Source organism: Babylonia areolata, chromosome 18 (assembly GCF_041734735.1).
Source record: "Babylonia areolata isolate BAREFJ2019XMU chromosome 18, ASM4173473v1, whole genome shotgun sequence".
NCBI classification, from domain to species: domain Eukaryota; kingdom Metazoa; phylum Mollusca; class Gastropoda; order Neogastropoda; family Buccinidae; genus Babylonia; species Babylonia areolata.
In genome coordinates, this window is record NC_134893.1 from 70,353,674 (window position 1) to 70,366,173 (window position 12,500).

The window sequence follows — 12,500 nt, forward strand, 5'->3', positions numbered from 1 at the left end:
AAATAGATAGATAGATAGAGAGGTAGATAGAGAGATAGAGAGGTAGATAGAGAGGCAGAGATAGAAAGATAGAAAGGTAGAGAGATAGATAGAGAAGTAGTTAGATAAAAAGGTAGACAGAGAGGTAGATAGAGAGGTAGAGAGAGAGAGAGATAGATAAATAGATAGACAGAGAGGCATAGATGTAGATAGATAGATAGATAGATAGATAGATAGATAGATAGATAGAGAGACAGATTAAAATAACCAAACCAATGAATGAATAAGTAATATAGATTGATGAATGAATGAAAAGATAGCCGTATAAAGACACAAATAGTTAAATAAATAAACAAGTAAATGAATGAATGAATGAATGAATATGGTAGAAATGATATTGTTTGTCTATTTGACTGTCTCCCTATCTGACCGTCAGTATGATGGATAGGCAAAGAGACGGACAGACACAGAGAGAGAGAGAGAGAGAGAGAGAGAGAGAGAGAGATAAAGACAAAGACACACAGAGAGACAGAGAGAGACAGAGAGAGACAGAGAGATCGAAATCGAGAGATCGAGAGAGACAAAGGATTGAAGCCGAGAGAGTGACAGCAGATATCCAGACACAAAGACGACCGACTTTTTATCACCATCTATTTCAAATTTCATTTATTTATTTATTATTTATTTATCTGTCTATTTATTCATCTATTCATTTGTTCGTTCATTCATCTGTTCATTTATCTAATTCTTTCAGTGTGCCAGGTGAACGAGTTCAAGTGCAACAGCGGCAAGTGTATCCCAGAGAACTGGAAGTGTGACCGATACAATGACTGCGGGGATTTCAGCGACGAACACGCTTGCCGTGAGTGACGTCACCATAGTTCGGGGCTTTCGAACCCTGTGCCTGACGGGCTCTATTGCCCAGTGGTTAATTTAAAGCGTTCGACTTTCAATCTGAATGTCCCAGGTCCGAATCTCGGTAACGGCGCCTGGTGGGTAAAGGGTGGATTTTTTTTCCCGATCTCCCAGGTCAACATAATTATGTGCAGACCTGCTTTGTGCCTGAACCCCCTTCGTGTGTATACGGCAAGCAGGAGATCAAACAAGCACGTTAACTCACTCTGTACGGCCAGTCCTCTCTTCTCCTCTACACAGACCCCCCGGATGTCCAGTGGGTGTCTCAATGACCCAAACTTTAGCTTCCGTCGTCAGAACTGTGGTATTCGTTGTCAACATTCACCTCTTCAGTATAAGAGCGTTCCGCTTGCAATATTTTGATCATGGTAATTGGGATGAAACGCTGTTAACGTCGTCTCTTTCGCCGTTCGTATGGAGATAGTTAAAGATCTTGTAATCTATGCCAGCGTTAGGTGGTTTGTGGAAACAAGAACATACCCAGCATGCACAACGCCGAAAACGGAGTGTGGCTGCCTACATGGCGGGGTAAAAACGGTCATACATGTAAAAGCCCACTCATGTACATACGAGTGAATGTGGGAGTTGCAGCCCACGAACAAAGAAGAAGAAGAAGAAGCTTCTGCCCCTAACCTGCCCCCTCGATTGCTGAACCTTGATCAGCTGTGGCCCAGTGGTATAACGCTCGACCAGGAAGCGAGTGATCTTCAGTTCGAGTCCCATAAACTAACAGGGATTTTTTTAATTTTATTTATTTATTTATTTATTTATTCATTCATTTATTTTGCGCCTCCCTCCAGTAGACCTTGAGTAGCGGTAAGGTTTCGAGTGTGCAGAGTCACGCATGGACTCTACAAGGCCTGACTAAACGCTTTGGGGTTATGCTGCTCGTCAGGCATCTGCCCAGCAGATGTGGCGTAGCCAGTAACGTGTATGGATTTGTCCGATCGCTTGAACCGCCACCTCGAGAAACTGAAACTGAAAATCGTCGATGGTGATCGATCTATATTAATGGATCTGGCAGTCACTGAACAGGTCGAAGCCGTTTTTTTGTTTTTTGTTTGTTTGTTTGTTTTGTGTGTGTGTGGTTTTTTGTTGTTTTTTGTTGTTGTTGTTGTTGTTCTTATTTCGTTGTCATCTTTATAGTGTTGTAGCGACGTCCAGGGAGGTAATGCTATTCGATTAAGAACCGGAAGTTATTGTCTGGTGTGTTTCAGGCACGATCATTAATTATTACAAGTGGTAGTCTGTCGGAAGACTCGATAGTCCGAGGTCCGGTTTCCAGCATACAGTTAGCGCACTCTCAAACTAGGAGGCAAAATTGCACTGGCTCTTAGTGCTGCAGCCATGGGAGCTAGTTGACCTTTGGAAACCATTCCAACGCCGACTGTCCTGAAACCTTCTTGGCCGAGAGAGTGGGGCTGCAACTTTGGCAAGACACTCTCCACTATTATCAAATTCTAGCCCATATAGTCGGGACAGCAGTTACCTCCTCTGCTGTTCTGATGGTCATTGTCGGACACGACTATCATACATTCTGCAATGGTTATGATCATGGTTACTGTGGTTGTCTTGGTTAGTATAATTGTCATTGCTTTTCTTATGGCTTTTGTTGTTATGGTTATTGTGGGTGTTATTGATAATGCTATTGCTTATTGTTATGGTTATAATGATAGCATGGTTGTGGCTATTGGTATTGTAACTTTTATGGTTAAGGTTATTGTTAATTTTATATCGGTGTTACTATGGTTATCGTAATTGTTGTGGTTGTGGTAATTGTCTTGGTTATAACTATGGGTAATCAACGTTATCGTTGTTGGTATGGTTATCTTTATGGTTGATTTCAACAGTTAATGTTATCGTCATTGTGCTTTGTTAAGGTTATGCAGATTGATAGTGCTTTTATGTTGTTATGGTTAAGCTTTTTTTTGTTGTTTTTTTTGGTTTGTTTGTTTGTTTTCTGGGGTTTTTTTGTTTGTTTTTTTTGGTTTGTTTGTTTTTTGCTATGGCAATTGTCAGATTACGGTTATGGTTATTTGTTAGGTCAAAGGCTATGGTTGTCAGGATTTTGATTGTGACGGCCATGATGATGACGCCATTGCCATTCATCGTCACAGCCACCATCCACCCGACCTTGTGCGGGGACATGATGACGGCACGTGACTGCGCTCTGATGAACGACAACTCGCACCCGATAAGATTATGAGTGTCGTTTTTAGAATATTGATGATCATTAATTTATAAAAATTGGGATGGGATGGAGCAGTGCTATGAGGGGAGGGAGGGAGGGAGGAGGGGAGATAGGGAAGGAGGGTTATTAGTGTTGTTATTTAGAATCTTGATGATCATTAATTTATTAAAAAAAAAAAAAAAAAAATTGGGATGGGATGGAGCAGTGCAATGCGGGGAGGGAGGGAGGGCGGAGGCGGGGGAAGAGGGGAGATAGGGAGTGTGTGTGTGTGTGTGTGTGGGGGGGGGGGGTTCTGAGTGCAGGGGAGGGGGTCATGGAGTAGATTGTGAGCTAGAGATTTGGGGAGAGAGAGGGAGAGGGGGCGGTATCATCATTATCATCACCATCATCATCATAACTATCATCACCATCACCATCACCATCATCATCACCATCACCATCATCACCACAACCATCATCACCAACACCACCACCACCACCACCATCATCACCATCATTATCACCACCTGGAGTGCAGTGTCGACCTGTGCAGCTGATGACAATGATGTTGATGATGATGGCGAAGGCGATGGCGATGACGACGACGACGATGATGGTGTTGACGACAACGACTTTGATACTGACGACGATGACGATAATAATTATGACGACAACGACGACGACGAAGATGATGATGATGAAGATGACGATGATGATGGTGTTGACGAAAGTAGACGAGAAATTCCGGACAAAGGATAATGACGACGATGATAGTGACGACGAAGATGACGACGAGGAAACTGATGATCATGATGATGTGTTGCTGACGATGCTGATGACGATGTCGATGATGACGATGGCCATGATGATGATGACGATATTAGCCACGATAATGATGACAGTGATGCTGACTATGATGATGACGATGTCGATGATGACGATGGCCATGATGATGATGACGATATTAGCCACGATAATGATGACAGTGATGATGACTATGATGATGACGGTGATGATGGTGCTGACGAAAGTAGACGACAAAAATTCGGAAGATGATGATAAACAACGATGACAGTGACGACGACGACGACGACGACGACGTTGATAATGACGACGGTTATGATAACGTTCACGAAAGTAGAAGACAAAGTCCGAACAAAAGGTTGATGACGACGATGACAGCAACGACGACGACGACAGACGATGACGACCACGACAACGATGATGATGACGATGGTGGTGGTGGTGGCTGTGCCCTGCAGCCAAGGTCGAGTGCTCAGCCGGAGAGGTCCGGTGTGACAACTTCCGGTGTATCGATGGGACGCAGTTGTGTGACGGCAGAGACGACTGCGGGACCAATTGGGACGAGCGGAACTGCGGTGAGGATGTGTGTGTGTGTGTGTGTGTGTGTGTGTGTGTGTGTGTGTGTGTGTGTGTGTTTGTTTGTTTATGCGTATGTGTGTGCTGGTGGTGGTTGGGGTGCCTGTATGGATGTCTGTGTATTTTAGAATGTGTTTGAGCGCGCGCGTGTTTGTGTGTGTGTGTTGTGTTGTGTGTGTGTGTGTGTGTGTGTGTGTGTGTGTGTGTGTGTGTGTGTGTGTAAATCAAACAATCAAATCAGATGGGTAAAACAGGCAGTTAGATTATGCTTACATTACGTACACACAGACACAGACACAGACACACACACACACACACAAACACAAACACACACAAACGCGCGTGCACGCACACACACACACACACACACACACACACACACACACACACACACACACACACACACACATTTCCTTGGCGTTGCCCATTCTTGTTGTTGTTTGACTTGAACCATCATGTACCTTCTGTGTATCTTTCACTGTTTGAAACCTTATCATCTTTACGAACTCTCCTCACTCGTTTTTCTTACTTTATTTTGTGCTGATGTTTTGCACAGACCTTGGACAAGCTGTTAAGTCCTGAAAAGTGCGTTGGTATTGAGCAGACAGGCATTTGCTCTTTTTTTTTGTGCTTTTTTTCAGCAGATGTTTTTGACTCTTTGCATTCTTTATCAGTTGTTTCGTTTGTTAGATTCACAGATTTTCTTTTACGAAGTCTATTAAGTAAAAGTTATGTAATTGTATTCAGATATTTCTATTTCAAAATTCCACCCTGCATTTTTTTGTGGTTCCCTCCCCTAACCCCCAACTCACCATTCATCCCCCTCCCCTTCCACTCCTAAACGATAATACTCCAATGTAAGAATCATCAATACTCCTTACAAAATGTCTACAATCACCAATATGTGTGTGTGTGTGTGTGTGTGTGTGTGTGTGTGGAAGGGAGTGGGGCAGTAAACAAAATTCCTCCTGGTGTAGTGTCGACACGCTTTTATGCTACCGAGAAACTGAAACTCTGTCGTTGTGCTGTGCATGCTCCGGTTAAATATTTTTCTTTTTTCATTTATCTTCATCTTCCAGCCTCATCCTGTCAGCCTGCCCAGTTCCGCTGTGCGGACGGTTCCCACTGCATCGATCGCCGCTGGATGTGTGACGGCAATGACGACTGTCGGGATCAGAGTGACGAGACCGGATGCGGTACGAGTTGAAATAGATAGATAGATAGAGAGGTAGATAGATAGATAGATAGAGAGGTAGATAGAGAGATAGAGAGGTAGATAGATAGATAGAGAAGTAGTTAGATAAAAAGGTAGACAGAGAGGTAGATAGAGAGGTAGAGAGAGAGAGGTAGATAAATAGACAGAGAGGTATAGATGTAGATAGATAGATAGATAGATAGATAGATAGATGAATGAATGAATAAATGAATGACTAAAAAGATAGATCAATCAATCAATCATAAACATTTTTTAAATTGATAAATGAATAGCAAATTAACAAACTCACTGATTGACTGACTGACTGACTGACTGACTGATTAAAATAACCAAACCAATGAATGAATAAGTAATATAGATTGATGAATGAATAAATAGATAGCCGTATAAAGACACAAATAGTTAAATAAATAAATAAGTAAATGAATGAATGAATGAATGAATATGGTAGAAATGATATTGTTTGTCTATTTGTCTGTCTCTCTATCTGTCCGTCAGTATGATGGTTAGATAGAGAGAGGTAGAGAGACGGACAGAGAGAGATATATATATAGAGAGAGACAGAGACAGCGAGAGAGAGACAGAGAGATCGAAATCGAGAGATCGAGAGAGACAAAGGATTGAAGCCGAGAGAGTGACAGCAGATATCCAGACACGAAGACGACCGACTTTTTATCACCATCTATTTCAATTTTCATTTATTTATTTATTATTTATTTATCTGTCTATTTATTCATCTATTCATTTGTTCGTTCATTCATCTGTTCATTTATCTAATTCTTTCAGTGTGCCAGGTGAACGAGTTCAAGTGCAATAGCGGCAAGTGTATCCCAGAGAACTGGAAGTGTAACCGAGACAATGACTGCGGGGATTTCAGCGACGAACACGCCTGCCGTGAGTGACGTCACCATAGTTCGGGGGTTTCGAACCCTGTGCCTGACGGCCGCGATTGCCCAGTGGTTAATTTAAAGCGTTCGACTTTCAATCTGAATGTCCCAGGTCCGAATCTCGGTAACGGCGCCTGATGGGTAAAGGGTGGATTTTTTTTTCCCGATCTCCCAGGTGAACATAATTATGTGCAGACCTGCTTTGTGCCTGAACCCACTTCGTGTGTACACGGCAAGCAGGAGATCAAACACGCACGTTAAAGATCCTGTAATCCATGCCAGTGTTAGGTGGGTTGTGGAAACAAGAACATGCCCAGCATGCACAACCCCGAAAACGGAGTGTGGCTGCCTACATGGCGGGGTAAAAACGGTCATACATGTAAAAGCCCACTCATGTACATACGAGTGAACGTGAGAGTTGCAGCCCACGAACAGAGAAGAAGAAGCTTCTGCCCCTAACCTGCCCCCTCGATTGCTGAACCTTGATCAGCTGTGGCCCAGTGGTATAACGCTCGACCAGGAAGCGAGTGATCTTCGGTTCGAGTCCCATAAACGAACAGGGTTTTTAAAATTTTATTTATTTATTCATTTATTTATTTATTCATTCATTTATTTTGCGCCTCCCTCCAGTAGACCTTGAGTAGCGGTAAGGTTTCGAGTGTGCAGAGTCACGCATGCACTCTGCAAGGCCTGACTAAGCGCTTTGCGGTTATGCTGCTCGTCAGGCATCTGCCCGGTAGATGTGGCGTAGCGTGTATGGATTTTGTCCGATCGCATGAACCGCCACCTCGAGAAACTGAAACTGAAAATCGTCGATGGTGATCGATCCATATTAATGGATCTGGCAGTCACTGAACAGGTCGATCGTTTGCGAAGCCGTTTTTTTTTTTGTTTGTTTGTTTTTTGTTTGTTTGTTTTGTGTGTTTTTTTGTTTGTTTGTTTGTTTGTTTGTTTTTTTGTTGTTTTTGTTTTTGTTTTGTTTGTTGTTTTTGCTTTTTGTTGTTCTTATTTCGTTTCCAGCTTTATAGTGTTGTAGCGACGTCCAGGGAGGTAATGCTATTCGGTTAAGAACCGGAAGTTATTGTCTGGTGTGTTTCAGGCACGATCATTAATCATTACAAGTGGTAGTCTGTCTGTCAGAAGACTCGATAGTCCGAGGTCCGGTTTCCAGCATACAGTTAGCGCACTCTCAAACTAGGAGGCAAAATTGCACTGGCTCTTAGTGCTGCAGCCATGGGAGCTAGTTGACCTTTGGAAACCATTCCAACGCCAACAGTCCTGAAACCTTCTTGGCCGAGAGAGTGGGGATGCAACTTTGGCAAGACACTCTCCACTATTATCAAATTTTAGCCCAGATAGTCGGGACAGCAGTTATCTTCTCTGCTGTTCTGATGGTCATTGTCGGACACGACTATCATACATTCTGCAATGGTTATGATCATGGTTACTGTGGTTGTCTTGGTTAGTATAATTGTCATTGCTTTTCTTATGGCTTTTGTTGTTATGGTTATTGTGGGTGTTATTGATAATGCTATTGCTTATTGTTATGGTTATGATAGCATGGTTGTGGCTATTGGTAATGTAATTTTCATGGTTAAGGTTTTTGTTAATTTCATATCGGTGTTACTATGGTTATCGTGATTATTATGGTTGTGGTAATTGTCTTGGTTATAACTGTGGGTAATCAACGTTATTGCTGTTGGTATGATTATCTTTACAGTTGATTTCAACAGTTAATGTTATCGTCATTGTGCTTTGTTAAGGTTATGCAGACTGATAGTGCTTTTGTGTTGTTATGGTTATGCTTTTTTGTTGTTGTTTTTTTGTTTGTTTGTTTTTTGTTTTTTGCTATGGCAATTGTCAGATTAAGGTTATGGTTATTTGTTAGGTCAAAGGCTATGGTTGTCAGGATTTTGATTGTGACGGCTATGATGATGACACCATTACCATTCATCGTCACAGCCACCATCCACCCGACCTTGTGCGGGGACATGATGACGGCACGTGACTGCGCTCTGAAGAACGACACCTCGCACCCGATATGCCTCGACCAGGAGGATGGCTTCAAGTTCTGTCGCAAGTTCTGTGGTCTGTGTATCCACACCTAAAACTAGACCCAGACGAAACGGCGACAGAGGCAGCGACGGCGGTGGTGTTGGTACCAGCCATTCTCTTCTTCTGTCACCCGCTTGTTTCTTTTTGTTGGTGTTGTTGTTGTTTGGGTGTTTTTTTCAGCCATGTTCACTGCATCTTTTCTGGTCTGTTGTCTGCATGCACGTTACGAGTCTTTGGCGAAGTGGTACGATTCTTTCTCGCGGCGTTTTTTGTTTGTTTGTTTTTTTTATTTTCAAACATCAGTCGATGTCTTTTGTGTTACCGCTCCCCTCCACCCGACCCCCCCCCCCTCTCCACCCCACCTTCCCCAAACCTCTTCCTTCCATTTAGTTGCTTTCTCTCACGATATCTTGCAACCTCGACAGATTGTTTAGACTGTATCTTTCTTCGCCCCAAGCACGTCCTCATTTCAGCTGTTATCTCTCACGTAATCTCTTGAAACCTTGACAGGAGTTTTGCTGGGGTTTTTTCCCCCAACCTCCTACTTATTCCCCAACCGCCCTCATCTCAGCTGCTATCTGTTACTTATCTCTTGCAACCTTGAGAGATGTCTAGCTGTAACTATTTTGCCCATACCTCCCGATTAATTTCCAACCGCCCCTGATTTCAGTTGCTATCTCACATTTATCTCTTGCAACCTTGACAGATTGTTTATCTTTATCTCTTGTGTGCCTCTAACCACACTCATTTCCGTTGCTATCTCTCACGATCTTTCACGAACTTCACACATGTTCAGACGTCCTTTTGCCTCACCTCACCCCCACCCCACCCTACTCTTCCCTACCCTACACCACCCCTAACCCTCCTCCCATTTTCAGTGGCTGTCCCTCGCAGTGTCTTGCTTGCAACCTGGACAGACGTTCAGATAACCTGTTGCTGCCCCCAATCCTTTCACAGCTGTTTTCTCTCACGATCTATCTATCTATCTATCTATCTGTCTGTCTATCCATCCATCTATCTAGCTATCTATATACCTATTTATGTCTATCTATCTATCCATCTATCTATCTATCTTTTCTCTTTCTTTTTCTATGCAGCTTGAAGTGACTTCAGGCAAAATGTGCGTCCTTCATCATTGAACTGAAGAGTCATTGAATCATTTCAATGCTCTTTCTCTGCATCACTGTACTACAGCCAGTCCATGTACGATCAGTGGCTCCGAGGACAGGGCAGCAGTCAGAAGAGAAAAAGCATACCCCGACTCTTGTTTGCGTTTGTGTTTGAAATAGACAAATAAAGACACATTATGTCAGAGAGTGATTGTTCGGGTGTTCAGTGTATTGTTTTCGTACAAAATTAATGCGTGACTGTGAATCATTGCTTGCAATGTTTGTGAGCGCGCGCGCGCGGATGTGTGTTTGTATGCCACACACATCCGCGCGCGCGCGCTCACAAACATTGCAAGCACACACACACAAACACACGTGCACGCACACACACACGCACACGCACACACAATCGCGCGCGCGCGCACTCACACACACACACGCACGCACGCACACACACACGCACGCACACACACACGAATGAAAAAGAAAAGAAAAGAAAAGAGCCAAACCCAAGAAATGATAAACTTCACACCAAAAAGACACAAATCTCAAACTAAAAACCTTTTATTATTTGTTTTAATTACAACCATCTTCGACTTCCACTTCTCTCAAAGCATAGGTCTCCCTCCACACATATACAAACAACAACAACCATTACTACAAAAGAAAGGAGACACCCACAATCGCCATAGTCGTACCGCATGTTTTAATGTGCTATGTTGTGCAAAGCAGCACTGTGCTGTGTTGTGCTGTGCTATACTGTGCTGTGCTGTGCATGTGCTGTGCTCTGCAATGCATTGCACTGCTCTATTTTTGCTGAGCTGTGTTGATCAAGCTGTGCTGTTTTGCGCAGTGCTTCATAGAGAATTATTGTGCTGTGTTGTGCTCGGCAATGCTCTGTTTTGCTGTGCTGTGCTGTGCTGTGCTGTGCTGTACTGTGCTGTGGGTCCTTCTTTTGTCAATCAAGCCAGTGATCTTAGGCGTGCAGGCAAAGGTTGCAGAACTTGCGGCAGAACTTGAATCCCAGCTCGGCGTTCTGGCAGATAGGGGTAGTGGTTTCGTTCATCAGAGAGCAATCCCTAGCAGACATCATGTCCCCGCACAGGCTTGGGTGGATAGTGGCTGAAAGCCAAGGTTATAGTATCAGCATCAGTATCAGTAGCTCAAGGAGGCGTCACTGCGTTCGGTCAAATCCATATACGCTACACCACATCTGCCAAGCAGATGCCTGACCAGCCAGCAGTGCAACCCAACGCGCTTAGTCAGGCCTTGAGAAAAGAAAAAAAAAGATAATAGAATAAAATGAAATAAGTAAAATAAAAAAATAACAAAAAATAAAAATAAAAATAAAATAAATTTAAATTTAAAAAATAAGAAGAAGAATATAGAAATAAAAATAATAGATTAATACATAAAATACTACTACTACTACTAATAATAACATTTAAAAGGCGCAAAATCTTGATTAAGATTATAATGAATTAATAAATGCATGGACAAATGGACAGACAGACAGATAGATAGAAAGATAGATAAATAGATAGAGAAAGAAAGAAAGAAAGAAAATTTAGATAGATTGATAGCAATACGCACGTTCAAGATCCTGTGTTCCATGTCAGCATTCGGTGGGTAATGGAAACAAGAACATGCCCAACATGCACCCCCCCCCCCCCCCCCGGAAAACGGAGCATGGCTGCCTACATGGCGGAGTTGCAGTCATTCGATGAGACGATAAACCGAGGTCCCGTGTGCAGCATGCACTTAGCGCATGTAAAAGAACCCACGGCAACAAAAGGGTTGTTCCTGGCAAAATTCTGTAGAAAAATCCACATCGATAGGAAAAAAAAAAAAAAAACTGCATGCAGGAAAATTTTTTTTTAAAAATGGGTGGCGCTGTAGTGTAGCGACGCGCTCTCCCTGGGGAGAGCAGCCTGAATTTCACACAGAGAAATCTGTTGTGATAAAAAGAAATACAAATACAAATACAGTCCACGAACGAAGAAGAAGGAGAAGAAGAAGAAAGCGAAAGTGAAAGCGAAAGTGAAAGCGAAAGTGAAAGTGCCAACTCACGGCAGTTGTGCTCATCACTGAAGTCGCCACAGTCGTTGTCACCGTCGCACTGCCAAGTGTCGTCAATGCACTTGCCGCTGGCACACTTGAACTCGTTGACCTGGCAAACTGTGTCATCATCATCATCATCATTATCATCATCATCATCGTCGTCGTCGTCGTCGTCATCATCATCGTCAACATCACATCATCATCATAACCATAATCGACGTCATCATCATCATAATCAACGTAACGATAGTGATAATAACAATAACCATCCTCATCAACATTATTGTTATAATCATGATAATAGTGACACTGACAGTAATAATCATAATGATAATCATAATGATACAGATAATAATAGACACTACGACTACGACTACGACGACTAAAACTACGCTCACACTATAGTGACCAGAGACTTTATGTCGTTTACAATAAACGACCCCCCCCCCCCCCCCCCGCCCACAAAAAAACAAACAAAACAAAAACAAACAAAAAAACAACACAAATATGGAGAGAGAAGTCAAAAGTCAAAGTCAAAGTCAAAGTCAAAACATGTTTGAATTGTCAGGCATCTCGCCCATAACAACAGGAGTCACAGCAAAAAATATAGCATGCAAAATGTGTTCGTTTACATTCCATTCAGGCATTTTTTCCCCCTTTACAGTTAGTGCTTTATAGATATACATCAACATTTTCAAGATTGTTTCAGATTTTTCACTAGCTAAGAT

The 12,500-nt window shown here is 42.7% G+C and overlaps 2 protein-coding genes across 4 annotated transcripts in view; one reads left to right on the plus strand and one right to left on the minus strand.

The window, feature by feature from the left end:
- LOC143293035 (uncharacterized) overlaps positions 1 to 9,923 on the plus strand; it is a 34,533-nt gene extending 24,610 nt beyond the window's left edge. For 2 of the 3 annotated variants that reach the window (XM_076603860.1, XM_076603859.1), the window contains exons 6-10: positions 734 to 841; positions 4,327 to 4,443; positions 5,524 to 5,640; positions 6,447 to 6,554; positions 8,510 to 9,923. In XM_076603860.1, the coding sequence (XP_076459975.1) occupies positions 734 to 841; positions 4,327 to 4,443; positions 5,524 to 5,640; positions 6,447 to 6,554; positions 8,510 to 8,655 (596 nt within the window). In that variant the 3' untranslated portion in view covers positions 8,656 to 9,923. The remainder of the gene's footprint in view (positions 1 to 733; positions 842 to 4,326; positions 4,444 to 5,523; positions 5,641 to 6,446; positions 6,555 to 8,509) is intronic. The other variant, XR_013056709.1, reaches the window with a different exon arrangement.
- A 398-nt stretch (positions 9,924 to 10,321) lies between these two features.
- The window catches only part of LOC143292335 (uncharacterized), a 9,042-nt gene continuing 6,863 nt past the window's right edge, over positions 10,322 to 12,500 (minus strand). Inside the window, exons 6-7 of the mRNA XM_076602524.1 lie at positions 11,782 to 11,889; positions 10,322 to 10,833 (exon numbers count right to left, since the gene is read on the minus strand). Of these exons, the coding sequence (XP_076458639.1) occupies positions 10,688 to 10,833; positions 11,782 to 11,889 (254 nt within the window). The 3' untranslated portion in view covers positions 10,322 to 10,687. The remainder of the gene's footprint in view (positions 10,834 to 11,781; positions 11,890 to 12,500) is intronic.